The sequence below is a fragment of the Sciurus carolinensis genome, chromosome 16 (genome assembly GCF_902686445.1).
Source record: "Sciurus carolinensis chromosome 16, mSciCar1.2, whole genome shotgun sequence".
Lineage (NCBI taxonomy): Eukaryota > Metazoa > Chordata > Mammalia > Rodentia > Sciuridae > Sciurus > Sciurus carolinensis.
Window position 1 is genome coordinate 11,944,027 of NC_062228.1, and position 27,767 is coordinate 11,971,793.

General features: G+C 40.8%; 1 protein-coding gene and 1 long non-coding RNA gene across 7 annotated transcripts; one reads left to right on the top strand and one right to left on the bottom strand.

Annotated features, from left to right (window-relative positions):
• On the bottom strand, window positions 1-3,454 carry LOC124966475 (uncharacterized). The gene is made up of 3 exons (XR_007105354.1): window positions 3,302-3,454; window positions 2,024-2,183; window positions 1-31 (listed from the first exon to the last, which is right to left on the bottom strand). It is a non-coding gene; the product is annotated as an uncharacterized LOC124966475 (long non-coding RNA).
• Window positions 1,533-27,355, top strand: LOC124966472 (ATP-dependent RNA helicase DDX19B). 6 transcript variants are annotated; one of them, XM_047527727.1, is made up of 13 exons: window positions 1,533-1,745; window positions 3,219-3,341; window positions 10,938-10,986; window positions 11,962-12,015; window positions 13,177-13,312; window positions 13,623-13,715; window positions 16,731-16,833; window positions 17,849-17,963; window positions 20,111-20,288; window positions 20,607-20,844; window positions 21,903-22,065; window positions 22,529-22,720; window positions 23,158-27,355. In XM_047527727.1, the coding sequence occupies exons 1-13, from the start codon at window positions 1,572-1,574 to the stop codon at window positions 23,217-23,219; spliced, it is 1,680 nt and encodes a 559-aa protein (XP_047383683.1). In that variant the 5' UTR covers window positions 1,533-1,571; the 3' UTR covers window positions 23,220-27,355. The 6 variants fall into 6 exon arrangements, with proteins under 6 accessions (XP_047383683.1, XP_047383684.1, XP_047383686.1 ...); XM_047527729.1 differs by lacking the exon at window positions 3,219-3,341 and adding an exon at window positions 6,395-6,470 and having other exon boundaries at window positions 1,715-1,745; XM_047527728.1 differs by lacking the exon at window positions 3,219-3,341 and having other exon boundaries at window positions 1,536-1,745.
• The last annotated feature ends 412 nt before the right edge of the window (window positions 27,356-27,767 follow it).

Consider the following 27,767-nt stretch of genomic DNA (forward strand, 5'->3'; position numbering starts at 1 on the left):
TCCAGGTTGCAGGAAAATGCCTAGCTTCTTTCTAGGAAAGAATCAAGGAGAGAGAAGCCTATTAGATTTCAGTTAGGGGAAATCAACTGTCTCAATCCTTATTTTACCTCTTCTAAAAACCTAAAATACTTCCTCCTTTTAGGGGGCTTCCTTCCTCCCAAAGGGGCTGGGGTTGTGGCTCAGTGGTGGAGCACTTGCCTCACACATGTGAGGCACTGAGTTCCTTCCTCAGCACCATATAAAATAAATAAAATAAAGGTACGGTGTCCATTTACACTTAAAAAAAAAAAAGTGCATTAAAAAAAAACTGTCCCCAAAGCTAGGCATGGTGATACACAGCTGTAATCCAAGCCACTTGGGAGGCTGAGACAGAAGGATCAAATGTTTGAAGCCAGCCTCAACACTTAGTGAGGCTATAAGCAACATAAGGCAACCCTGTCTCAAAAATAAAAATAAAAAAATAAAAAGGACTGGGGATGTCGCTCAGTGGTTAAGCATCCTTGGGTTCAACCCCTGCTACCAAAAAAATATTGTCCCCCAAAATAAAATGCGCCCAATTACACAACCCTTATTTAGGAGAACTAAATAAGGCACAACTAACGTCAGGCACAGCTAATGACAAAAGTTCATATGTTTGATCATTAAACTATTTTGTCAGTTCTGCCAGGAATTTTTACTGTTCAGTTCCCGAAACCTGATTGCTCTTTCCTGTCTCTGACCCTCTACCTAGAACACTTTTTCCTATCACCTTCCTTAAATATTTTCAACGCTAAATTCCTGTAAGTGGTGTTGTCACATTGTCTGTGGGACATATCTTTAACTTATGGGGGTTTTGGTACACAGCGGCTCTAATACCTGTAGGGGCTAGGCTACATCACTCGCTACTCCAGAAATATTTGGAGTCAAATTGGTAGGAAAATAGGTTTTACTCAAAGCCAACTTTGAAAGAAGACAGAAGAAACTTAATTGTTTCAAAGTTCCCATCTTCTAAATCCCTAAAGGAGAGCCGAATTTTTTAAAAAGCCGCAGGAAATGTATGTGCGCAGATTAAGTTAAGCGTAGGCTGGTGATGTGGGGTGCATCTCGGTTCTCAGCTTCTTCGGCGCTTTTCAGGGTAGGTGGTCGGCCTTCTCCGCTTTCAGCATGAGGAAATTGTTCTCAATTTGGTGTCGGGGTGCGGGGTGGGCGCAAGTTCAGCGTGTTTCAAATCTGGCGAGCCAGCTAGGATACCGGTAAAGTCCAGAGCCGATTGACAACACCTGGACATTTAAAATTAGCAGCCTGAAAAGTGAACACCTGCTTGCTTATGCATTTGGACTATCTGGAGTGGTTTGTTTCGACATAGTCTACATCAGCGCTGTGCTGGGCGGGAATGTGATTTTGTATTTGGTTGGAGGGTCAGCTGACCCGGCGTGGCTACCTCCGCTGGACCGGCGACCCTGCGCCGCGCGGGCGTTCTGAGTGGTCTGAGGGCAGCCAAAGCCACCGCCCAGGGGCGAGGGTGGCCGGCGGGCGCAGGCTCCGACGTCACTGCGGCGCGGCGCCGCTTCCGGTGCCCAGCGCGGCAGCGAATGACTTCCCCCTCGGAGGGGCCGGGCCCGGGCTTGCTGCGACCCCCCGGAGCCCGCGATCGCGCGGCGCACTCTGGCGCGCCCGCCCGCGGCCGGGTCCCGCCCGCGCTGGGGACCATGGCCACCGACTCATGGGCCCTGGCGGTGGACGAGCAGGAAGCGGCGGCCGAGTCGGTGAGTTGGCTTCAGCCGTGAAAGAAAGGGTCGGGGGTATGAGTTCTGACCCGGGTCTTGGTCCCTGGGAAAGGCCCTTGGTAGGCTGGCGGTGCGGGGGTGCGGGGCGAAGAGGAGTGGAGCCTGACCCTGACCCTGACCTGCTTTGTCTACCCCCTCCCCTCCAGCGTCACGTAAACGCAGGTGGGTGCTCCGGGCCCCAGAGCTCCCAGCCGCCTACCTGCCTTTCTAAATCAGGGTCTGCATAGATTGCACTCCTGACCCTTGTTCGTAATCACCATTTTAGGTGTCGTTCTCCACCCGAGCCGCTCGGGTTCAGGAACCGTGTCCTCGTATTTGTGTTCCTCCTCCGACTTGCTCGGTGATACATGATTGACACGGTGATTTTGGCAGTCAGTAAATCTCCTGATCTGCTTAAATTTGTTCTCTTTTCTGAACCTGATACATAGTAAACAAAATGTAAGTTAAACATTACTATGTATAATCAATTTCTCCCTCCTGAACATTCTAAGTTCTGATAGTGCTTTGCACCTACTTTTAGTGTATGTTTCTGAGAATTCCTCCAGAGTAATGACCTTGTTTTTGTTTTGTTTTGTTTTGTTTCAGCCTATAAAGAGAAAAGGTTTATTTTGGCCCACGGCTTGTCTTGTCTTTTTATTTTTGTTTTGTTTTTATAACTGATAAAGTTATGATTGCACTAAGAAATAGTTTCAAAAACAGTGGTTTCGGGCTGGGGAGTTAGCTCAGTTGGTAGAGTGCTTGCCTTGCAAGCACAAGGCCCTGGGTTCGATCCCCAGCACCACAAAAAAAACAAAAAACAAAACAAAAAAAAAAAAACAACAGTGGTTTCTACTAATATTTTCTTCCCAGAGGTAACTGTATTTTCCCTTGAAACTGATTGATAGTTTTTACCACTTGTTCCCTAAACAATATGATTGTTTTTGCTACTTACTGAGTTATCAGTTTTAGATATTTAGACTCTTTTCTCTTCATCTTCTTCCCACCACATATGCATGCCTTTCCATGCCCCATTTTCCTTATAATATTGTAACTTTAGTTCAAATAGTCTATGTTTATATTATTAACTCGTGAATACTTTTTCCTTTTTTTTTTTTTTTTTGATACTAGGAATTGGGGCTTTCTATCTCTGAGCTACATCCCAAGCCCTTTTTAGTTTTTAGTTTTAAATAGGGTCTTGCCAAGTTGCCAAGACTGTCCTCAAACTTTTGATCATCCTGCCTCAACCTCCCACCTCAAAGTAGCTTGAATTACAGGCATGCTCCACCTCCGCCTAGCTATACTTTCACATTTCTGTAAAACAATTTTTCTTGGAATTTTTAACTGCTGTATGTTTTTGCTTCATTTTTTTTTTGTATTTAGTACCAATTCAAATTCAAACTCTCTGCCACTTAAGTTTTTCCCAGGTTGTTCAGACAGATATATCAAGCATTCTGTCAATTCCATCTCTTCCAGGTCTTTAATCTGATTCAACTGGACGAGGCACCCTACGTTTGGAACACAGTTCATTTTAGGAGATGGAGAAGGATGAGATTTACCTTCAACCTCATTCTAGGGATTCCTTCCTCCTCCTCTTGTGTTGGTTTCCTTTCTTCCTGTATTCCCTTTCTTCATCTTTCTCGATGTAGTCCTTTATTTTGGTGAAACTATCAATTTTCTGTTCTAGAAGTATATGGAAAGTAAATTTTTAAAAAATATGTGCATATAGCCAGGTGTGGTGATATACTCCTGTAATCCCAGTGACTTGAGAGACTGAGGTAGGAGGATCAAAAGTTCAAGACCAGCCTCAGCAATTTAGCAATACCCTATCTCAAAATAAATAAAAAAGGGCTGAGGATTTAGCTCAGTGGTAAATTGTCCCTGGGTTCAATCCCCAGTACCTAAAGTATAAATTAAAGAAAATAAAAATAAAAAAATAAAAACATGCATGTCTAAAAATACCTTATTTTGCACTATAATTTCAGTATTAGTTTGACTGATTGTAGACTTGTAGTCTGCAAATTGTTTTCCTCCCAATTTTTCCCCCCTTTGGTATCGGGGATTGAACTTAGGGCACTTGACCACTGAACCACATTCCCAGCCCTATTTTATATTTTACTTAGAGTCAGGATCTCACTGAGTTGCTTAGGGCCTTGCTAAGTTGCTGAGGCTAGCTTTGAAGTCATGATCTGTAGAGACATGTTTAAGCAGCTCTAAGATGGCAGGTGGCATTGGGCCAAGAGGTGGTGCATAATTAGTGTTAACATGCGTGATCTCTCATGACCTTTTGCCTGATTGGTTAATGTCTCTTCTGCACTAGTGGTCAACAGATGTTCCTCATTCTTTCTTGGCGAGCGCTCTCCAAAAGGAGCCATTTCTTCAGCTCCTCATTCTTTCTTGATTGGTACCGTGGAGCGTGCTCCAATCGTGCTGCTTAATTCTAAGCTGATTGGCTACCTTAGTGTATATAAGACATTCTCTTCACCTCGGAGGAGAACACACCTCTAGATCGCAGAATGAAGGATGCAGTATGTGGGACACACCACTAAGAAGCACCTCTGATATCTCGCACCTCTAGCATGCACCTTTAGGACTTGCCTCTAGCACGCACCTCTAGGACTCAGGACGCACCTCTAAGAAGCAGCAGCAGAACTCTAAGAAATAGCTCCTCTGAAAGCGTAGCCTCTCTGAAAGCATAGTACCTCTAAAAGCAAGCAAGCCTCTCTTCCTCTATAAACTAGCAAACAAGCAAGCAAACAAGAAAGCAGCCCACTAAAGAGAAAGATAATAGAAGTAGTTCATTCCCAGTCACTTCCGATTCCTTCCCACAGAATTGTTGCTGCGGGCGGCAACAGTGATCCTCCTGCCTCAGCCTCTGGAGCTGCTGGGATTACAGGCGTGCACCACCGCACCCTGCCTCCTCCCAATTTTAAAGGCCTTGTTCTGTTGCCTTTTAGATTTCTGTATTGTTAAGATGTTTGAGACCATTGCAATTCCTGATGTGACTGACTTCTCCATTTAAAAATTTTATTATTTTTAATTTTTTTTTTATACTGGGGATTGAACCTAGGGGCGATTTTTACCACTGAGCTACATCCCCAGTCCTTTTTATTTATTTATTTTTAATTTTGAGACACTCTCTCGCTATAAGAAGGCTGACCTGGAACTTGCGATCTTCCTCCTTCAGCTTCCCAAATTGTTGAGATTGTAGGTGTGTGCCACCTCACTCTGCCCTTTATTTTTTCTTCGTTCCCTCTTTTCCAGAACCCTATTGGTTATGAGATTGATTGATTCTGCAGTGCTGTAAATCAAACCCAGAGCTTCACACATGTTAGACAAGCACTCTACCACCGAGCTACAAACCCAGCCCCCAGAACACCTTTCAGTTGAATATTGGACCTCTTGGACCTGCCCTTTAATTTTTTTTTTAGATTGAGTTTATGAAGGTATAATTTCATATAGTAAAATTAACCTTGTTTGTGGTATTGTTCTGTGAATTTCAACAAAAACAGTTCAGTAATTACCACCACAGTCAACAATCAGATCATCTTGTCCTGTGCCGACAAAGTTCCTCTGAACTTTGATGTCATGCCCTTCTCCCCACCCTTCTCTGGCAACTGCTTATTTGTGTTCTGTCACTATTATAATTTCGCCTTTTCCAAAAGGTCATAAAATGGAATCGTTATAATATGTAACTTTTTTTGTATTGGGGATGGAACTCAGAGCCTCCTGTGTGCTAGGCAAGTATTCTACCACTGAGCTGTATCCTAAATTCTTTTTAGTTTCTTTTTTTTCTTTTTTCTTTTTAAAATTTTCTTTCTTTTTGGGCACTTGGCATTGAACCCAGGGGCACTCTATGACCGAGCTACATCGCCAGCCCTTTTTAATTTTTATTTCGAGACAGGGTTTTGCCAAGTTGCTTAGGACCTCACTAAATTGCTTGAACTCGTTCATGATCCTTCTGCCTCAGTCTGCCCAGTCACTGCACAGTGTGCACCCCTGTGCCCAACAACTGTGTAATCTTTTACATGTCTAGCATCTTTCACTTTAACACAATTGGGATTCAGCCCAATTGTGCTGCAATGCTGTTGCAGGTATCAGTAGTTGATTTCTTTTTATTGCTGAGTAGTAACCCATTGTGGATATGCCACAGTTTGCTTATTCTTCTGTTAATAAACATTTAGATATTTTCCAGTTTGGGGCAATTATGTTTGCATTTCTGTTGCATTAATACTTCAAAGTAGGATCTGCCAGGCTTAAATACACATTTGACTTTACAAGTTATATGCCAAATGGTTTTCCCTCTTGCATTCCTGACAGGAATGTGTAGGAGCTCCAGTTGCTTCACATCCTACCTGTATAAGTCTCATTTTTTTCTCCATTCTAATAGGTATACAGTGATATCTCATTGTAACTTAAATTTACATTTCCCTAATAACTTAGGTTTGGGAATTTTTCATGTGTTTGTTTGCCATTCATACAACTTCTTTGACTTGGTTTCTCAAATCTTTTATCATTTAAAAAATCTCTTATTATTGAGTTAGGATAAATTTTTTTTTGGTCTGAGAATGGTACTGGAGATTGAACTCATGGGCATGTTACCACTGAGCTACATCCCCAGCCATTTATTTATTTATTTTAAAAATTTTCAGGCAGGGTCTCGGTAACCTGTTGAGGCTTGAACTCATGATCCTTCTGCCTCAGCCTCTGGAGTTGCTTCGATTACAGGTGTGTGCCACTGTGCCCAGCCCTCCCATTTGCATTATGGTATTCCCTCCATCAATGTGGCTGATCCATCTTAGCATTTCTCAGGCCTCACCTAGCAGAAACTTTTTAAAAAAGTTTAAACTAGGGATTGAACCCTTGGGCATTCTACCACTGAGCTACATCTCCAGTCCTTTTTATTTTTTATTATAATACAGTTTTGCTGATTTACTGAAGCTGATCTCCAACTTGTAATCCTTCCTGTAACTGGGATGATAGACCACCATTTTTTAATAACTGCATTTGAGATCTCATTTGCATACCATATACTTTATCTGCTTAACATGTACAAGTTTGCTGATTTTAAGTATTTAAAGAGTTGTGTAGTCATTATTACAATCAGTTTTAGGACATTTTTGTTGCTCCATTGTCAGTCACTCTCCATTTCCCTTAAACTGCCCAGCTCCTGACAATCATCACTAATTTACTTTCTGCCTCTTTAGATTTGCCTCTTCTGGACATGCCACATAAGTAAAATCATACAATAATGTGGTCCTTTACAACTGGCTTCTTTCTTTTAGCATAATCTTTCAAGGTTCATCAGTTGTGGCATATATCAGTGCTTTATTCCTTTTTTATTGCCAAAAAATAGCCCATTGTATGGATATACTATATTTATGTATTCATTCATAAGTTGATGAACATTTGGATTGTTTCCATTTTGGCTATTGTAAGTACTATTATGGTATTAATGTACAAGTTTTGTGTGGACACATAATTTAAGTCTCTTTGGTATAAATCTACAAGTAGAATTTCCAGATTATTTGGTAACTCTGTGTTTAGCTTTTGAAGAACTGCCAGAATGTTTTCCAAAGCAGCTGCACCATTATGTTTAATTTTTTTTTCTTTTTGGTACTGAGGATTGAACGTAGGAGTGCCGTACCACTGAGATGTATCCTTTTTAAAAAATATATTTTGGTTGTAGATGGACCCAATACCTTTATTTTATTTATTTTTTTCAATGTGGTGCTGAGGATTGAACCCAGTGCCTCACACTTGCTAGACAATTGCTCTACTACTGAGCCACAACACCAGCCGCCCCCAGCCCTTTTTATTTTGAGACAGGATGTCACAGAGTTACTCAGTTTGGCTTTGAATTTGAGTTCCTTCTGCCTCAGCTTCCCAAGTGGCTGGGATTATAGGTATGCATTTTTGTGCCTAGTTTAAAATTAATATTTTTTTAGTTTATCAGATTATCTATGAGAAGCATGATTATATAGAGGTTAAGACCTTAAATGGACTTGGATTTGTATTCTGGTTCCATTACTTACTAGTTATGTGACCTTGGGCAAGTTGCTTAACCTCTCTGTGCCTTAGTTTCTTCTGTAAATTGAGAGTAATCATAATACCTGCCTCTTAAATTATGGACATGCCTGATATGAGTGATGACTGTTATTATTGTTATCTGTAATTCACAGAGTTTTTTTTGCAGGAATCTGTTAAACTACTTGTCCATATCGTGTAGAGTAGTTAGTTAAACATGGGTGAGATTTGATAATTAACCATGCCCAAGTCAATTATAATAGGTCACAGTATTCAGAAACTGAACAAATAAGATGCCTGTTGCCCTCTGTCTTTTGGAACTCCCACTGAGGCTCCTCATGGGAATTGTATTACATGTGACTGCAAAGCATAAAGAACAACATTAGTTTGTTCCACTGGTATTTTAAATGTCCATCAAGCTTCATTTCTTACTTATTTTAGATAAGAGAATATTAGATTCTATTTACAAATTCCCCTCATTGTGCCATTGGAGAGCTCTTTTTCAATGTAGAGGGTAAAAACCTAAGACTTTCTAAGTCTTCTATTTCACAATTTTGCCTAAGACAACCCCTGTTCAGTACAAATCATTTACCGCTTAAATCTCCCTTAGTCCTCAAGAATACTTTCTCAAGTAGCTTTTGGTACAATGAAGTGTAACTATATAATTTCCAATTATTCATATATCTTAAAAACTAAAATATTAAAGGCAGTGAAAAAAATGTGGCTACTATAAAAGCAGGGCTGTGGGTAATTTGGAAAAGGTGAGTAGTTTATTTTGCCTTTTGAATAGTTTCCTGGGTTTCAAAATGATTTTCAGAGTTGCTGGAGAAGTTGGTTTCTCCCTTTTGGTCCAAATAAGTAGAGCAAAGAAGGGTATCTGAACTAACCATGCTTTCAACCCAAGTGCCAGCATTCAATTCACTGGCATTACAGCTGGTAACAGACTTTTTGCTCTACTGCTGCTTCTCTGTTTAGGCTTCAAGACCTTTAGAGTCAACAGAGGGCTGAGTAGGTTTTTATGTTCTGCAGGAGTCTGCAGTATGAATCAGAATTCTGATACATTGTAATAAAAGACATCTGTTGGTGTCCTTCACATTAGAAGTAGCAACTTTTTCTACACATTTTATCCTGTTAACTTCAATTTGCACAATATATCAACAAGGAATGATTCTTCTATCTTTGAATGTCTTTTTTAAAAAGAAAAATTTTGTAGCTGAAGATGGACAGAATACCTTTATTTTATTTGTTATGTGGTGCTGAAGGTCAAACCCAGTACCTCATACATACTAGGCAAACTAGGCAAGCTAGGCAAGCGCTCTGCCACTGAGCCTCGCCCTAGCCCTGAATGTCCTTTTGTGATTGAATTAAAATGCTTTATAGTAATGAATATTTCCGCCTCACTTATACTTCATTTATACCTCATTAACTTACTTATACCTCAACCCTGTCCTTCAGTTTAGGTAGTAATTATCACCCTAGAAATGACTACTACTAGTCTTTCCTCCTAAGTGCTGCCAGTAAATCATTCAGTCTGTGTATTGTCTCTTTCTCTTTAAAGATCTTTGAGTAATAGACTTAAGCTACTAGACTTAAGCTAGGTTCCTTGGAAGAATGTGGGTGGTGCTTTGGCAGCCTGAAATATTGGGTACCTACTACATATCATGCACTGTGCTGGTGACAACTTCATGGTTATTGTCTATTAGTGTGTTCTTCATAGTTAAGGAGTAGAAGTGAGGCTCTTCCATTCTCATCTAAATACCTATTCAACAAAGTGTTTTGTTTTGTTTTTGTTTTTGTTTTTCATTCCTGTCTCCCTACTTTTCTTCCTCTTCCCCTTGGTCCATTGGGAAAGACAGAAATGAACCTCAGGACCTTAAGACCTGATGGTGGTTTAAGAAATAACCATATCATTGTAGTGATTTTTATTCTCTTCTCTTTTACTAAACAATATCTTAGACTTCACTTAATATTTTCTTAGTGCACCTGTTTTGTACTGGATCCAACTTGAAATATTCTGTCATTAAGGTATTTATAGTCTAATAGGGAAGATAATCCTGCCAGGATATTCCTAAATTTCCCTGTTTTTTTTTTTTTTTTTTTTTTTCTTTCAATATTGGGGACCCAGGGCTTTATATGTGCTAGGCAAACACTCTACCACTGAGTTATATCCTCGACCCTTTCTGTTTTATTTTTGAGACTGGAGTCTCACTAAGTTGCCCAGGCTGGCCTCAAATTTTCGATCCTCCTGCCTTGGCCTCCTGAGTAACTGGGATTATAGGCATACACCACCACACCCTGCTAAATTTACAGTTTTTGACAAAAGTCCTAGTAATTCTTTCATTGAAATGTTTCTGTGTCATGTCTGGTGTCTTCATATTCCCACTTAAGCCTAGTCAGTATTCCCAATGTGCCACGATCCTCCAGTCTGGTCCTAGTTAAAAATGTCAGACACCCTGCACGATGAGGCTTTGATATGAGGCTGCCTATTAGCAGCTGTAGTGCTTTGACTGGAACATGTCCTGCGGCATGCTCGGTCCTATCCACAGGTGCTTTGCCTGTGGTCCTTCCTGTTCTCTTCCAATTTCTCTTTAGATTTCTTCTTGTGTAGAACATGTGGGGGTGGGGGAAGGGGTGCATCCCTGTAGTTCCACAACTCAGGAAACTGAGGCAGGAGGATTGAAAGTTTCCAAGTTCAAGACTAGCCTCAGCAACTTATTGAGACCCTATCTCAAAATAAAAAGATTTAAAAAATCAAAGACTGGGGATGTAGCTCAGTGGTAAAGTGCCCTTGGGTTCAATCCTCATACCAAAAAAAAAAAAAAAAAAAGAATGTGAGAGAATGACAACTCTAATGATATTCTTCTGAGAGTCTTTGTACTCAGGGCATTAAGCAAACTCACAATTATAATTCTATAAAAATTGTAGTGTAATCTTTATTTTTTCTACTACTGTATTTATGAGAAAATTTGTTTATTCTAATTCAAACATTGAATAAGCAAAAGGAACCCAGCAGAACAACCTACTGAATCCTTCCCAATGAGTACACCTAGTAAGAAGGTCTTGGAAGTGGCTCTTTTTTCCCCATCTTCATGAGGGAGGCTCTGTTGATTCAAAATCTTTTAAGTGATTTTCCTGACACTTTCCCCTCCCCCCATATTCTCCATTTAGTTGAGCAACTTGCATCTTAAGGAAGAGAAAATCAAACCAGATGTCAATGGTGAGTAAAAGCTAGTTTGAAAGCAAATGTGATTTCCTTTAGCATTTTTATGTTGGCATAATAATTACCTGGAAAAAATCATATTTTTATCAGACAGGGGGCTAGCAGATATTGGCATTCTTTTGATTTGGGAATCAATGAATTAGATCATAGGATGAAAGGGGGTTTAATATAAGAATGAGCGTGCCTAATTGGTTTGTGAATTATTTATTACTCACCATAGGACTGTGCTGCCAGATTGTTGTTTTTCTTTTAAACTGTTCCTCAATTTGGGATGAAGTAGATAAAGTATGAGTAATCTGAAAGTTTATCTATTGTAATTATTCTGGACTCAGGTCTATCAAGAATCTTCAGTGGGGAGGGGTAGGGGGCTTAGCTCAGTGGTAGAGTGCTTGCCTGGTATGGCTCGCAAGGCCCTGGGTTGAATTCCCAGCACTGCCACAAAAAACCAAAAACCAAACCAAAACAAAAAACAGAAGAGGGGGAGGAGGTAATGTAATATTTACCTCACTGTGAATATTTTTCTGTATATTTTTACATAATACAACATTGTTACTATTTCTATTCTTTCTATTAATAAATTTATATACATAGAACTTCAATGAAATTATTTTCACAAGTTGACAGAATATGATTTACATAAATATTCTTCTGCTGACCCTCAGGTGGTTTCTGATCATAGCACTGTAATAATCTTTCTATACTATCTCACAGTTACTGATGCTATGAGGGAAATAAACATTAGTTTTTGAGATATGGTGAGGAGACCTGGAAGAAAAGAGAATTGAATATAAGTAGCAGTATCTCAAAACTTTATTTGGGGATAATAAAATGTTTCTGTAGTGGCTTGGTGTCCTCATTTATCTTTTTGCTCTCCAGGCCTTTACTTTTCTAGTGTCCTAGAATTTGAATTGTCTCAGCTTGTTGGGTATGGGATGTGATTTTTGAATGATGGCCACTTTGTGTCTGATAAAGGTGCTGTTGTCAAGACCAATGCTAATGCAGAGAAAACAGATGAAGAAGAGAAAGGTAACATGACCTTAAAGCTATATAAGTGAAATTCTATATTCTAAGAAAATGGGTTTTTATGAGGCTTCATTTTTATGCCCAACTTGGCTTGACTTTTAATAGGGGTCCCAGTGCTAGATTAAAGTTCAACTTAAATAGGTAATAGGTGAAGGAATTCTAATGATTACCTTTTAGAGAAATTTTACATTGAACAACTGATAAACTTAAGCAGTGGCAGGAAATAGTCCCTGAATGATTAAATTATACAGGTATTATAAAAGAAATTTAAATTGTATCCCCATTGTTTAATAAAATAAACTTAATTATATTTTGGAATAGATGACAAGATGTGAACAACTTATGCCTCATCAAGATACAGACTTTGTTATTGTTGTGATGTATTTGTTAAGCTAATTTTTGAGTTTATATTGGGTGCAAATGAGAAGTAAATATTTGGGTCCAGATAGGAAGAATAGACAACCCCCAAAAGAAGGATTGAAATATTCCAGTTCTAAAACTGGGCATGGTGGCACATGCCTGTAATCTTGGTGACTCGTGAGACTGAGGCTGGAGGATTACGAGTTCAAATCCAGCCTCAGCAACTTAGTGAGACCCTGTCTCAAAATAAAACATTAAACAGGCTTGGGCTGTGGCTCAATGGTAAAATGCCCCTGGGTTAAATCTCCAGTACCACCAGGAGAAAAAAAAAATAGAGTGCTAAAGAATATGAGGCCCCAAGATGTGATGTGAGTTATAGCCTTTCTTCTTTCTTTTTTTTAAAGTTAAGATGCATTCTTTTATTGTGAATACACTTTTTTTTTTAAGTATCTTGGTTGGCGATGGGCCTTTATTTATTTATATGCAGTGCTGAGAATTGAACCCAATGCCTTGCAGGTGCTAGGCAAGCGCTTTGCCACTGAGTCCCAGCCCCAGCCCCAGCCTTTCTTCTTAATAAAGTAAAATGGGCTGGGATGTGGATCAGTGGTAGAACACTTGCCTGGCATACACAAGGCCCTCTGTTCAATCCCTCGCACTGCCTAAATAAATAAACTTTCAATTGTATTTATAAATCAAAACTATGATGTACCTCAAATTAGAAAGCCCAGTACAAACATGTTATTTAGATGAACTCATTCTGGATTTCATGGACTTTTAAAAATCTTTGATCTTTTTTTCCTGCAGAGGATAGAGCTGCCCAGTCTTTACTCAACAAACTGATCCGAAGCAACCTTGTGGATAACACTAACCAAGTGGAAGTCCTGCAGCGGGATCCCAACTCCCCGCTCTACTCAGTGAAGTCTTTTGAAGAGCTTCGACTGTGAGTACTTGTTTACTTTTTGACTCTCTTTTGCACTTAGGTAGAGATTCTAGATCTGTTGTACATATTTTTTCATACAGAAGAACATTTTTAGCTAACAAAATTAATAACTGAATTTAGCTGCTCTGGGCCATTAATGAATATTTCCAGGTAATCTGTAAAAGCTTTAGCTGCACTTACACGTTGTGTTCAATTCAATTATTGTTGTTTAAAAACTATGTGTAACAGTGAAAAGAGAAGAAGACTTTCCTAGATGTTTGCTGTATTCCTCAGTCAGAGACTCTGACTGTTCCTTCAATGATTTTTCTAGGAAACCACAGCTTCTCCAAGGAGTCTATGCCATGGGTTTCAACCGTCCATCAAAAATTCAAGAGAACGCATTGCCTTTGATGCTTGCTGAACCGTATGTATCCTAATACAACTCTGTTCCATTTTTAACTTTCTAATTTTAAAAACTTATTTTAAAAAAGTATACTAATAATATATGCTCCTTGTAGAAAAACTATAAAACAGTGAGTAAAAACAAATCATCTATAATCTCTCTCCCCTTGCATTATTGATATTAGAGACTTCTAGACATTTTTCTGTATAAATTGATAAATATATTGTTTTTTTAAAAAGTGGAACCATAACATTTTATATGCTGTATTTTTTAACTTAATTGAATTATCTTTCTATATTAGTAAATAAATTTGTGTCATTCATAGATACCATGATTTCATCATATGGATATATAAAATTTACTATGTCAAGTGTACTAGGCAAAAACCAGACAGGGAGCGAGGCATGATGGAACACATTTGTAATCCCAGCTATTGGGGAGATTGAAGCAGGAGGATCTCAAGTTCAAGACCAGCCCCAGCAACCTAGCACGACCCTGTCTCAAAAGAAATGACTGGCCAGGTACGGTGGCGAGTGCTTATAATCCCAGCAGCTCAGGAGGCTGAGACAGGAGGATCTCAAGTTCAAAGCCAACCTCAGCAAAAGTGAGATGCTAAGCAACTCAGCAAAACCCTATCTCTAAATAAAATATAAAATAGGACTGGGGATGTGGCTCAGTGGTCAAGTACCCCTGAATTCAATACCCCCAGTCCCCCCACCCCAAAAGATGGCTAGAGATATAGTATTCCTGGGTTCTATCCACAGAATCAGGAAAAGAAACCAGGTTGGTTTCTACACCTGAATAGTATAATTTCTAAGGTTATTTTCTGTTGCAGTACTTTCCACTTTGATTGGCATTTGAATCTCATGGGAATTTATTAAAAATCACATTCTGATTTCAGTAGGTCTGAAGTTGGGACTGGGAATCAATATTTCTAATAAACTTTCAGATAATGGTAATGCAGGAGGTATTAGATGCCTTTTTATATTTTACTTTTGTCATGATACCTGAAGATCAAATCCAAGGTCTTGCTCATGCTAGGCCAAGTGCTCTGCCACTGAGGTACATTTTCAGCCTTCAGATCACATTTTTAGTAACAAAGTTCTAGGGCATGAGGACCCTTTTATAAAAAAATGGATTCCTATGGCCAGGGGTGATGGCATGCACCTATAATCCCAGTTACTCAGGAGGCTGAAGAGGAAGGATTACAAGTTCAAAGTCAGCCTCAGCAACTTAGTGAGAACCTGTCTCAAAATAAAAATTTTAAAAAGGACTCTGAGGGTGTAGCTCAGTTGTAGAGCACTTGCCTGGCATGCACAAGGCCCTGAGTTAAGTCCCCACTACCTAAAAAAAAAAAAAAGGGCTGGGGATATAGCTCAGTTGGTAGAGTGCTTGCCTTGCAAGCACAAGACCCTGGGTTCAATCCCCAGCACCGCAAAAAAAAAAAAAAAAAAAAAAAAAAAAAGTAAAAACTAAGAGGTGATAAATTATAAATATTAATTGATGCCACTGAATTATACTAAAAGTAGTTAAAATGACATTTTATAGTACATATTTTAATTAAAGTTAAAAAATCAATAATATAGATGGGTGCAGTGACACATGCCTATAATCTCAGCAACTCGGGAGGCTGAGGAAGGAGGATTGCAGGTTCAAAGCCAGCCTCAGCAACTTGGTGATGCCCTAAGCAATTTAGCAATACTGTCTCAAAAAACAACAACAAAAAAGACTAAAATAAATTAAAGGCTGGGGATGCGGCTTAGTGGTTAAGTGCCCCTGGGTTCAATCCCTAGTACAAAACAAACAAACAATAATATACCAAAAACCATTGAATTGTACATTTTTAATGGGACAATTGTATGGTATGTGGATCATCTCAGTAAAACTGTTTTAAAAGGTGACAAGTGCGCTGAAGGAAAATAACTCAAGGAAATGGAGATGCCAAGAATCCGTTTGCAGTTTTTACCCCCAGCATTTTGTTATAACAGTTTTCAGTTACACAGCAAAGTTGAAAGGATTTAAATGTGAATACCTGTATACCCTCTTTCTAAATCCTACCACAAACATTTTACTGTGATTTTTCACATGTCCATCCACAGGGTGCATCTTTTTGTAGTTACTTTTTGCTTGTTTTTGTTTTAGAGGGGTCAATTTTTGTTTTTGATTGCCAGCAATCTTTTTAAAAAGAGTCAGCATATATCCCTTCTGTGCTCAAAATCCTTCTGATTGCTTCTCCTTTCATTCAGAGGGTGAGACCTGATCTGGCTCCCGTTACCTCTCAGCTCACATCTCCTACTTTCTCCTTTATTCCAGTTCATCAGTGTCCCCAATACTGCTCTGACAAGATGCTAGCTACACTCCCACCTTAGGGCTTCTGGCACTGGCTATATGCTACCCAGGACAGTTGTGTCCTCCCTTTCATGTTTTTGCTCAGATATCACCTACTTGAGATTCTACCCTAACCACCTGATTAAAAGTGTAATCTACTTTGAAATGCTTTTAAAAAACAGATACACGCTTCCAGTGGCAGGGTCTGGGAAATGGGTGGCATGAGCCTTGTGTAGCACCTTGAAGGTGGCAAAGAGAACCCCCTGAAGTAGCCCAAGAAGCCAGTCAAAGAGCTGCATGAGGAAGATGAGCGGTCAACTAGAAACAAAAAAGGAGCAGAAGAAACTTAACCCTGGGCAACTTAGTGAGACCCTGTCTCAATAAAAAAATAAAAAGAACTGAGGAATGCAGCTCAGTGGTAGAGTGTCCCTGGGTCAATCCCCAGTACTGGGAAAAAAGAGAAAGGAAGGAAAGAATCACTGGCTACTGAATTGAGAAAAGATATGGAATGTTTCAAATCCAACCATAAAATCTTTTCTCTAGAGTGCTCTGTACTTGTGAAACTAGCATTTGTAACTCTAACAAAATCCAAGTTCTCCTATAAATGAAATTTAAATATCCATTTTTTAATCTTTATTCTTCTTTTTTTTAAACTTAAAAAAAAGTACCTGACATTTAAGCTTCTAAATGGTTTGTTTTCTTGTGCAGCCCACAGAACTTAATTGCCCAGTCTCAGTCTGGTACTGGTAAAACAGCTGCCTTTGTGTTGGCTATGCTCAGCCAAGTAGAACCTGCAAACAGATACCCCCAGGTAAGGACTTGGTGAATTTGGATTTTCTTCTAATGCATAACTAGAAGGGGAATTCCATTTGATGGATTAAAAGCAACCTATGTTACTTTTTTTTTTTTTTTTTTTTTTTTTTTTTTTTTTTGCTTCTGGGTATTATTAACCGCAGGGACTCACCCATGCTAGGCAAGTGCTTTACCACTGAGCTATATTACCAGCTGATAATACCACTTTTTGCACAAACTGAACTCAAGCACAAACAGTATGGTGATCTTTCAGTGGTAACAAAAATTTTATTCCATTTTCCATGTTTTGAAAGTTCTGGGATATTGTGTTAGGTTCATTCTTTTACTTGCAGAAAAAAAATTCTGCTGGAAAGTTCTAAGAATTTTTTTCTTTTATTTTGTTTTGGTACTGGGGATTTAACCCAAGAGTGTTTCATCACTGAGCTACATCCCCCAACCTTTTTATTTTTATTTTAAGACAGTGTCTCACTAAGTTGCTTAGGACCTCGCTAAGTTGCTGAGGTTGGCCTCGAACTTCTTGTCTCATCGTTCCAAGTTGCTGGAATTTCTGAAAACTTATTGAGTAAGTGAAAAAGAGCTAATGTTTGGTTGCAGTTTCAGATCCTTACTCATGGATGGACTGTAGTGGCCACTAGCTGTTTTCAAGTGTCATTGCCCAGCCAGAATTCTGATTCCTAAGAGTTCTAGCTTATGACTACATCTTAAGGAATCAAAAGGTGTGGACTAGGGTTGTGACTCAGTGGTAGAGCACTTGTCTATCTAGCATGTGTGAAGCACTGGGTTTTATTCTCAGCATCACATCAAATAAATAAATAAAATAAAGCTATTGTATCCATTTACAACTAAAAAATAAAAAATATTAAAAAAAAATGAATCAAAGGGTGTACGCCTTAACTTACATATTATTTCTTTCAGCCTCAGCTGGGGGAATGACCAAGTCCTAATGGGAATTCCCTTGACAAAAGAGATTTTTCTCTTGACCTTCCATTCTACACTCTTTCCTACTCTTTCAGTGTCTGTGCCTCTCTCCTACGTATGAACTCGCTCTTCAAACAGGAAAAGTGATTGAACAGATGGGCAAATTTTACCCTGAACTGAGGCTAGCTTATGCTGTTCGAGGCAATAAATGTGAGTATGAGTATGTGATCCTGAGTCATTAACCTGATCAATTCTTTTTACTTTGGAAAGTTTTGAAACATATCTGGTAGTTAAAATAGTATAATGAATACATGCATGCTCTCTGCCTAGGTTCAGAAACTTAACATTCTGCCATATTTCCTTTATTTGTATATGTGTCTACATTTTTGTTGAACCATCTGAAAGTAAATCGCAGATATTGAGACTTGTACCTCTCATGTAGACATTTTTGCACACCCATGATATCCATATCACAATTAAGAAAACTAATAGATTCCTTGGGATAACTAATATGCATTTTTTATTCTTCCCCAGTTATCCTAAAACTGTTTCTTTATGGTTTTTTTTTTTTAACAAAATTAAATCAGTGTTTATGTGTTGCATTTGGTTGTTTTATCTCTTTGATTCTTTTAATGTGTAATTGTTCGTATACCTTCCCCCTCTATTACATTTGACCTTTTAGGTTGACCAATCCACTTGCTGATAAAAGTTTTACATTCTGGATTTTTTTAATTTCCTGATTTCTTTCTCATGTTATTAGAAGCACAAAAATCTATAATATTCATAGCAATTGACTTTGGGGATTCATTTTGTTAATTCTTTTCTCTCTATTCATCCTTTTTAATTCACTTGTCTACAACTGATAAAATTTTATTTTTTTGTACTGGGATTGACCCATGTGTGTTCTGGGGATTTAACCCAATAGCATTTTACCCCTGAGAACATCCCCAGTCCTTTTTTGTTTTTTATTTTGAAACAAGGTCTTGCTAAGTTGCTTAGTCTCCCTAAGTTGCTAAAGCTGGCTTTGAACTTTTGATGTTCTTGCTTCAGCCCCCACAAATACCTAGGATTATATATGTGCACCATTGTACCCAGTGAGGTTATAATTCTTTGTTTTTGTTTTTTTGGATTGAACCCAGAAGCACTTAACCACTGAGCCACATACAAAGCCCTTTTTTATATTTAGAGACAGGGTCTCACTGAGTTGCTTAGGGCCTCACTCAGTTGCTGAGGCTGGATTTGAACTCAGGATCCTCCTGCCTCGGCCTCTGAGCTGCTGGGATTACAGGCATGCTCCACCATGCCCGGCAAGTTTAGTTCTTTAAGAACTAAAAGGTAAATCACTAAGTCCCTTCTAATTCAGAATGAAGAACTATATTCTTTTCAATCACAGGGCTGAGAAGTATGCCGTATTCTGTTATGCCTAGTTAGGGAAGTACATTTTCTGAGAAAGGCTGTTTGTGTGTCTTTCAGAAAATAAAACTTTCTATAATAAACCCTATTTATTCACTTGGGCAGGAGAAACATAAAAGCAACTGGCTTATTTGAAATAGATGTCCAGATACCTGAGAGGGCAGGGTGCATAGGAAATATACGAACTTTCTTTGAATGTTCAGTCCACTGAGGAAGTTCAGCCTTGGTTTAGGTAAAATGATGTTGGCAGAGGAAAAAACAAAGATCAAATACTTAAAAGAGAATTGGATGTTTCTAGAAAATGAATAGAATATCATTGAAGGTCTGGGGATGTAGCTTAGAGTACACGCTCTAACACTGAAAAAGAAGAAAAAAGGAAAAAAAAATGCCACTGTGGATATTTTTGTTTTCTCATTGTTATATCCTCCTTACTATAAGTTTTTTTTTTTTTTTTTTTTTTTTTTTTTTATTGAGTTTCTCTTATGTGTCCATTAAATAATGTAGCACTATCCTAACTTTCCCTTGGAATTTTGTTTTGTTTTGTTTTGGGTGCTGGGGATTGAGCCCAGGGCCTTGTGCTTACAAGGCAAGCACTCTACCAACTGAGCTATATCCCCAGCTCCTCCCTTGAAATTTTAATGCAGAAGGGCACAGTGGCACATACCTATATACCACCTACTCAGGAGCTGATGCTGGGGGATCACAAGTGCAAGTCCATCCTGGGTGACTCAGCAAGATCATATCTCAAAATTTAAAAATAACATGACTGGAGACGTAGCTCAGTGGTAGAGCACTTGGCTATCCTGTATAGGTTATTGGGTTCAGTCCTCAGTGCTGCAAAAACAGAGACATTAGCATTAAATTCAAAAGAGTTTGAGGATGTATCAGAGAGGAGAGCTGGCTTTGCCTTTGAAATACCCACAGAAAACATCTCGTCTCCACAGTGGAAAGAGGTCAGAAGATCAGTGAGCAGATTGTTATTGGTACCCCTGGGACCGTCCTGGACTGGTGCTCCAAGCTCAGGTTCATTGATCCCAAGAGGATCAAGGTGTTTGTTCTGGATGAGGCTGATGTGATGATAGCCACTCAGGGCCACCAAGACCAGAGCATCCGTATCCAGAGGTAAGAACTAGAGTCAGAAGGAAGTTCAGATGCCCCTCTTGCTCTATTAGTTCTTTGGAACTTGGAGCAGCATTCATTTGATGGGCCATTTTCACTTCAGCACTGACCATCCTCCCAGCCTAGGTTGAGAAATGAGACATGGGACCTTAACCCACCCCTGTCCCACCCTGGGTCTGCTCTTTTCCTGCATGGCACTAGGATGCTATGCACACTTTGCAGCCTGGGGCTGTAGCCCATCCAAGCTGGGGAGGCTGCTGCTTCTCTACCTTCTAGTGAAAACCTGGGGGTCATGTAAAGTGTCTGGGTCTCGCCTTGCAGGATGCTGCCCAAGAACTGCCAGATGTTGCTTTTCTCTGCCACCTTTGAAGACTCTGTGTGGAAATTTGCCCAGAAAGTGGTCCCAGACCCTAATGTTATCAAACTGAAGCGTGAAGAGGAGACGTTGGACACCATCAAGCAGTACTACGTCCTGTGCAATAACAGAGACGAGAAGTTCCAGGCCTTGTGCAACCTGTATGGGGCCATCACCATCGCTCAAGCCATGATCTTCTGTCACGTGAGTAGCACCTGCAGGGCTGCCCCTGCTCCCTTCCCAGCCAGCTGCACCTGTGTGCTGAGGAGGACCAGGTTCACACTGTGAAATTGAAAAGGAAGGCTATGACAATCACCTGTACCACACCCCGGATATAGTCTCCTCAGGTTCTTGAGTTCTAAGGGGAAGACTTTGTGAACAGCTGAATCTTCTTTGATACTACTTCTTAGAGGTTGCTGGAAAAAAAACCCAAATAACATCCAATGAAATAATTTTTAAACATTAATGATAGGGACTACTTAGAAATGAAGATCTTTGGCTCAATCCACACTCACCCTGGATGAAAAAATAACACCTGTAATCTCAGTTACTTTGGAGCCTGAGGCAGGGGATCACAAATTTCAGTCTGGGAAACTTACTGAGTTTTAAATTTAATTTAAATTTTTTTTTTTTAATTTGAAAGGGCTGGGGATTTGGCTCAGTGATAGAGCACTTCTCTAGCAATGTGTGAGGTCTTGGGTTCAATTCCCAGGACCACCATCACCAAAAAAAAAAAAAATCATCCCCCAAAATTATACACTTGACCACATTATGTTGTTATGTCCTGGGCATGTAGGAATATATAATAAATGAACCCCACGATTATGTATATCTAGAAACACATCAATAAAAATATGGAAAATAGAATCATGCTGTTTCTTCTCACTCTTATCAGGGCTTCTCTGTATTTTATTTTATTTTGGGGGGGCAGAGGAAGTACCAGGGATTGAACTCAGGAGCACTTGGCCACTAAGCCACATCCTGAGCCCTAATTTTTTTTTTTTTTTTTTTTTTAATTTAGAGGCAGGGTCTCACTGAATTGCTTAGTGCCTCGCTTTTTGCTGAAGCTGGTTTTGAACTCGCAATCCTTCTTGCCTCAGCCTCCTGAGCCACTGGGATTACAGGTGTGCGCCACCGTGCCCAGCTGTTTCTGTGTGTTTTAATGGCAATAAGCCATTGCAGTTTTCTTATTTTTTTTTTTAATTTTTTTTTTTTTCCTCCCTCACATCTTTTCATTTAAAACAATTATTTTTTCCTTTCAGACCCGCAAAACAGCTAGTTGGTTGGCAGCAGAGCTCTCAAAAGAAGGCCACCAGGTGGCTCTGCTGAGTGGAGAAATGATGGTGGAGCAGAGGGCTGCTGTGATCGAGCGCTTCCGAGAGGGCAAAGAGAAGGTTCTGGTGACCACCAACGTGTGTGCTCGTGGTGAGCAGAGACCTCCTGGAATGCCAGGCTCAGGGTCCCAGCCCTGTTAGAGAGAGATGTCCTTGTATCCAGGAGACTCAGATGGTCTCTAGGAGCCATCTGGGGTTGGTGGGGACAATCCTTGCCAGGAGAGATGGGATTTCCATCAGGTGATGGGAATTACATAGAAGGCAGCAGTCCTGCCTCAGTAGAAGGAGACACCAGGCTCTGCCTGCTCAAGATGGAGCGGCTCTTCCCGGGGCGTCTCCACGTGTTTGGCTGTATCTTCAGACACTTGGGTGTGTAGCAAAGACTTGCCTTCTGACTTCATATTTTTTAGCACCTGCCGGGTTCTGCTACAGGCCCATATGTGTCCTCTCTTGTGCTCACACCCCAGAGGTGACCTGCCCCAGACTCTCTACCAGAGTGGGTGCGTGTGGCTATGTCACCAGCCCTGACTCCTCTGTGTGCCTCCTTCGTGCAGGTATCGATGTTGAACAAGTGTCTGTCGTCATCAACTTTGATCTTCCTGTGGACAAGGACGGGAACCCGGACAACGAGACCTACTTGCACCGGATTGGGCGCACTGGCCGCTTTGGCAAGAGGGGCCTGGCCGTGAACATGGTCGACAGCAAGCACAGCATGAACATCCTGAACAGAATCCAGGAGCATTTTAGTGAGTCCCCAGAGGGTCCCCTGCCCGGCACCCTCTTTGTGGTGGAGATAGGGAAAGGGGAGGTTTTTCCCTGGCCCAGAGAAAGGCCTTTGCCCCTACGTGTGCTCCCTCCCTTCCCTTCTACATCCGGCTGGACAGATGGCCTCAAGGAGCACACCTGGAAGGCTCAGGGCTCAGGGACTCTAATGACCATTCTCCTGTGGCCAGGCTAGGGGGCCTGGGCTCTTGGATGTTGGTCAGGGCTCCCTGCTCATGCTCTGGAAGCCTTTGGGGTTAAGAGGAAGGAGCACTGTGGTGGCCCAAAGAGTGGCCCATTCTTGGGCAGGGTCCTGTGTCTTCCCTCTTCCTGCCACACCATCCTGTGAGTGATTCAGCTGCGTCTCCATGGCAACCCCACGTTGGTCTCTCTTCACATCTTTCTTCCTCTCCACCCCCAGATAAGAAGATAGAAAGATTGGACACGGATGATTTGGATGAGATTGAGAAAATAGCCAACTGAGAAGCTCTACCAGCCACTGGTGCCCGCCCATGGGCTGCCCCTGCCCAGGAGATGAGTGCTTTCATGGCAGAGGCCTCAACTGTCACCACAAAGACAAAGGCATGAGGAGAGAAGCTACCTACCTCACTTTAAATTACGTTTGGACTGGACAAAAATTTGTGCAAATAATGAGGGATGGTAGAAAATTTGTTTACACCACTGTGGAAGATTAGGCGTGAATACACAGAAATTTACCTTTTGGAAATTCCGTCAGTTTTTTGGCCAGCGTTTCTCTCATCATTACCCTAATCTAGATATTGTGGCTAATTACTTATCCAAGATCCCCTGCAGAAATTCCTGCCTGTTCTGTGGCTTGGAGTTTGGGGGCCAGCCTCCAGCCCTTGTGGAAATGACAGAATAGACGTGAAGAGGGATTACAGAGGGAGAGGACTCCCACAGTAGATAGGTCTTATGCTTTGCCATGGTGTCTGGAGGCCACCATGAGGCGGCAGAGGAGAATTATGAGCTGCTGCTTTGGACTGACTTGGTGTCGAATAGCTCATCTGCATTTTGTCCTAATGCCCACATTAGGAAGGTTTTTGCTGTGATGGACAAAAATGCCAGCCTCTGGGCCTTTGTATGCAGGCTTGTGTCTCAGGACCATCACCAGCTCTTTTCAGCAGGTTTGATCTGTGTATAGTGTACATTGGATTATTGGTGAGTCCTTTGCTTGTGCTTGGGCAAGTCTGTGGAGAAGTCACCGTGGAGAAATGGTGGTAGAGCTAGCTTGCCACAAAACTTGGTTTCACTGGCACTTGCAGCATATTTTTTGCATTCCCTTGATTCTTAGCCCAAGCAAATAAAAGGTGGTCTGGGGTTTGAATCCTCAGTGAAAATTGTGGTTTCAGGTTTCTAATGGCCAGCCTCAAGGCAGCTTCAGCAATAGTCACAAATTCTTTCTTTGCCTCCGGATCCGGAAGACAAGTTTGGTCTGGGGAATGATTACAGATATTTGGCATCTTGATTGTAAAGAGGTTCTGAACATCTGTGTTCACAGTGCCTGGAATACACAAGCAGGTGCAACTGAGGGACTAGATGGACTACAGCCTTTCATCTGTCCAAGGCACAAGTAACTGTCAAGGCCTTTGCTCCATCCTTACCTGGCATCTGTGTGTAGAACAGTTAGAGCAAAGAATAGGAGTGGACACTCCCTCACACCTTGCCAAGGCTGTTGGTATCCAGAGTGACAGAGCAAAGATGAGAGGAAACTCAGTTGCAAGAGCAGTCTGAGACCCCCAACCAAAAGGAGTCCTCTTCAGCTCTTTGGCCTTGATATGGAATGTACTTTATCTAGGACCTGGAAGAGGAATTTTTCAATTGTTATTATTATTTTCTATGTGGTTCTGGGGATCAAACCCAAGGCCTTGCACATGCTAGGCAAGCATTCAACCATGAGCTGTACCTCTGGCCTTGGTAGAAGACTTTTATGTGATTAGAATGATTCTAATCCCAGATTTTCTTTGAAGCATCTGTTTTAAGGCCAGGTCTGTCACCTGGAGAGGGAAGGGGCCCAATATCAGCCTCCTGGTGCTTTCCTTAATCTGACATTATGGAGAGACTGACAGACTGCCAATTCTGACACATTCCCCAGTGGGTACTTTACGGTGTAGTTTTCTCTGTGCTTCTGGTCAACGTTGACCTGTCTTAGGAGTCTTGTAAGAAGAAAAGAAATGTTATAGTCCCCTGAAGTCTTGTGGACCAACTTTGAAATAACTAAAAACAAGGACAATAATTAAAGAAATAGACTCCTCACTAGGCTGCAGGCCGACTCCACTCCTCACAATAGGTACGATTCATCTACTATTGCAGCCCCAAGTCTGAGAAGGAAAATGGGAAGTGGTATGCAACTGACTCTTCAATAGTAGGACTAAATGGGTTTCTGGTGGAAGTATAGATAATAGTTCTTAACCGGGGGTCTTAGACCTCTGAGAATTCACTGGATGGGTTTCATGGAGTCTATGAAATATATGCATTAGTTTCAGTTTAAATGCATTTTACTCGGGAGACTACTGAAAGATTATGCATCTTTTAAAAAGTCAAGACACCCACTACTGTGGATGGTTCTGGAATATCACCCCAGTGTCACTGGGCCATGTCCCTTCACAGTCCATATTCATTTCCTGCCAGTGCCTGTCTCCAGGGCTCAGTGGTCCACAGCTGCTTCCATGACCTTGTGCAGCCTGGAGACCTCAGTGATGTAAGTGTATGGAAATTAGAGAATTTTGGTCCCCAGAGATTCTTTTACTGATTTTATTTATGGAATGATAAACTGTGCCCTAAAAGAGAAACTCAGGAAAAGAAAATTTTGGTCCAGTAGAAAATTCTGGATGTTCATTATCCATAAACAATGGATTTTATTAGGATCTTTTGTATCATACATTAGCTGTATGCATAAGAACAAATCATTTGATGTATCTTTATTGATGTTAAGTAAGACATGTTCTCATTCATGAATATGCAAAGGAAACAGCAGTATGTTTTTGGTTGCTGATATTAGTTATAAGTGAAGACTCACATGTTTCTTAGGCGAGTTATGACCTGGTTTTGTGGACTTGGAGATAGTTTTTCTCTGTCGTTTACATCTCGTTTCTTATTTAACATGTAGAATATTCCATATAAAGTATCAGTGGTGACCTGAAGGTAAAGATTTCTGATAGAAAGTTTTGTGAAGGAATGGAGTTTGCAAATAAGAGAAAAGCAAGATTCCAAGTAATAAGAAGAGCACCCTAGGCAGGGGAAGGGAATATTAAGACTAAAGCAAATTCACCAGGATGATGGAAGTATACTGGAGGGGTAGGGAGACAAGCAGCAGCCTGGCTCTGTGGGTAGAGAAAAGTTTCTTTAGATAGAAAATGAAGATCTGATTGTTTAAACAGTGTCTTGGTCCATTTGTGCTACTAAAATGAAATACCTGAGGCTAGGTAACTTATAAAGAACAGAAATTTATTTCTCACAGTTCTGGAGGCTGGAAAATCCAAGATCAAAGTGCCAGCAGGGGGCTGGGGATATGGCTCAGTTGGTAGAGTGCCTGCCTTGCAAGCACAAGACCCTGGGTTCAATCCCCAGCACCACAAAAAAAAAAAAAAAAAAAAAAAAAAAAAAGTGCCAGCAAGGCTGATGTCTGATGAGGACTGCTCTCTGCACCCAGGATGGTACTTTTGTTGGTGCTCTTGAGGGAAGGACACTATGTCCTCACATGGTAGAAAGTATGGAAGGGCAAGCAGGTGCTCACTTTAGCCTTGAGCTCTTTTATAAGGATGCTTCAACCCTCCACAAGGTCACACCCACCTGCCCTCCTCTATTGGGATTGAACCCAGGACACTTTACTACTGAACTACATCTCCAGCCGTTTTTATTTTTTGAGATAGGGTCTTGCTAAATTTAGAGGCTGACCTCAAATTTAGAATCCTCCTGCCTTAGTCTCCCGAGGGACTAGGATTACAGATGTGCACCACTGTCCCCCTCAAGGTCACAACCTCTTAATACTGTCTTATTTGGAGATTATTTCAACATGAGTTTTGGAGAAGACACCATCATTTAAACCAGAGCAAATGGTGTTTGAATTTAGTGGCAAATTTCATAGATTATTAAAGTATAAAAGGGAAGCGATGAAATTGTTTTTTGGGAGGAATTTTTCTAGCAAAAATACACAGGATATTGAATATATTGGAGGTAGAAAATGCTGACAGCTAAGCCAGATTTCACCGTGTCTGTCCCATCACACACCCAGTGCCGAGATGTCACTGGCTGTGGGGAAATGGAGGAAGAATGGTAGACCTTAACACCTTGTTATTCTAAGAAGGATCTGTGGTTCGTAAAAATTCACTGCACAAAATAATCTGAAGAAACCCACAACAAGGTGTGGAAAGAACAGCTCACATTAGAATTGAGTCCCTGGTGGTGTGTGATGCCAGGCCTGCCACCTTTGCAAGAAGGGCTGATTCCTCCTTCACCAGCCACCCAGTGTGATGTAGATTTCAGGGCCCTCCAGTTCTCTTGGTCCTGGACGCAGACACCAGGTGCTTGGGAACCTCTTGCAGTTTTACATTGCTTTGCTTTTTTGCCTGAGAATAAATATTCCTTATTCTGTTGTCTGACTCCTGTTGCAGTATCCTCCAAAAGTGACATGGGAGGTGAGGGCATTCTGAGGGGCTGAAGCTAAGAGGCACTCAGATCCTGCTTTCCTTATCCCGAATTTGAGGTAGAGCTTCCCAGAATAGCTTCAAACACCTATTGTGAAATTAGAGGCCAGGTGAAGGTTGTGGGTGTTTCTTGGGTGCTTAGAAACCATTCTGGCATTAGTATTCAGCAGGGCAAGAGCCTATTTCATAGTTTTTCTACTTGTGAAATGGGGGATAGGAGTAATCTGTGAGGAAAAGAATGTTAGATGAAGCCTGACGGTGGCTGGCTGGGATGTCAGTTGCTCAGGTGAGACACTCATACCTTCTGCTTTAGTCATATCTCCTGGGCAGAGAAGAAGGGGCAGGAATTGGGGAGTAGACCTTATTT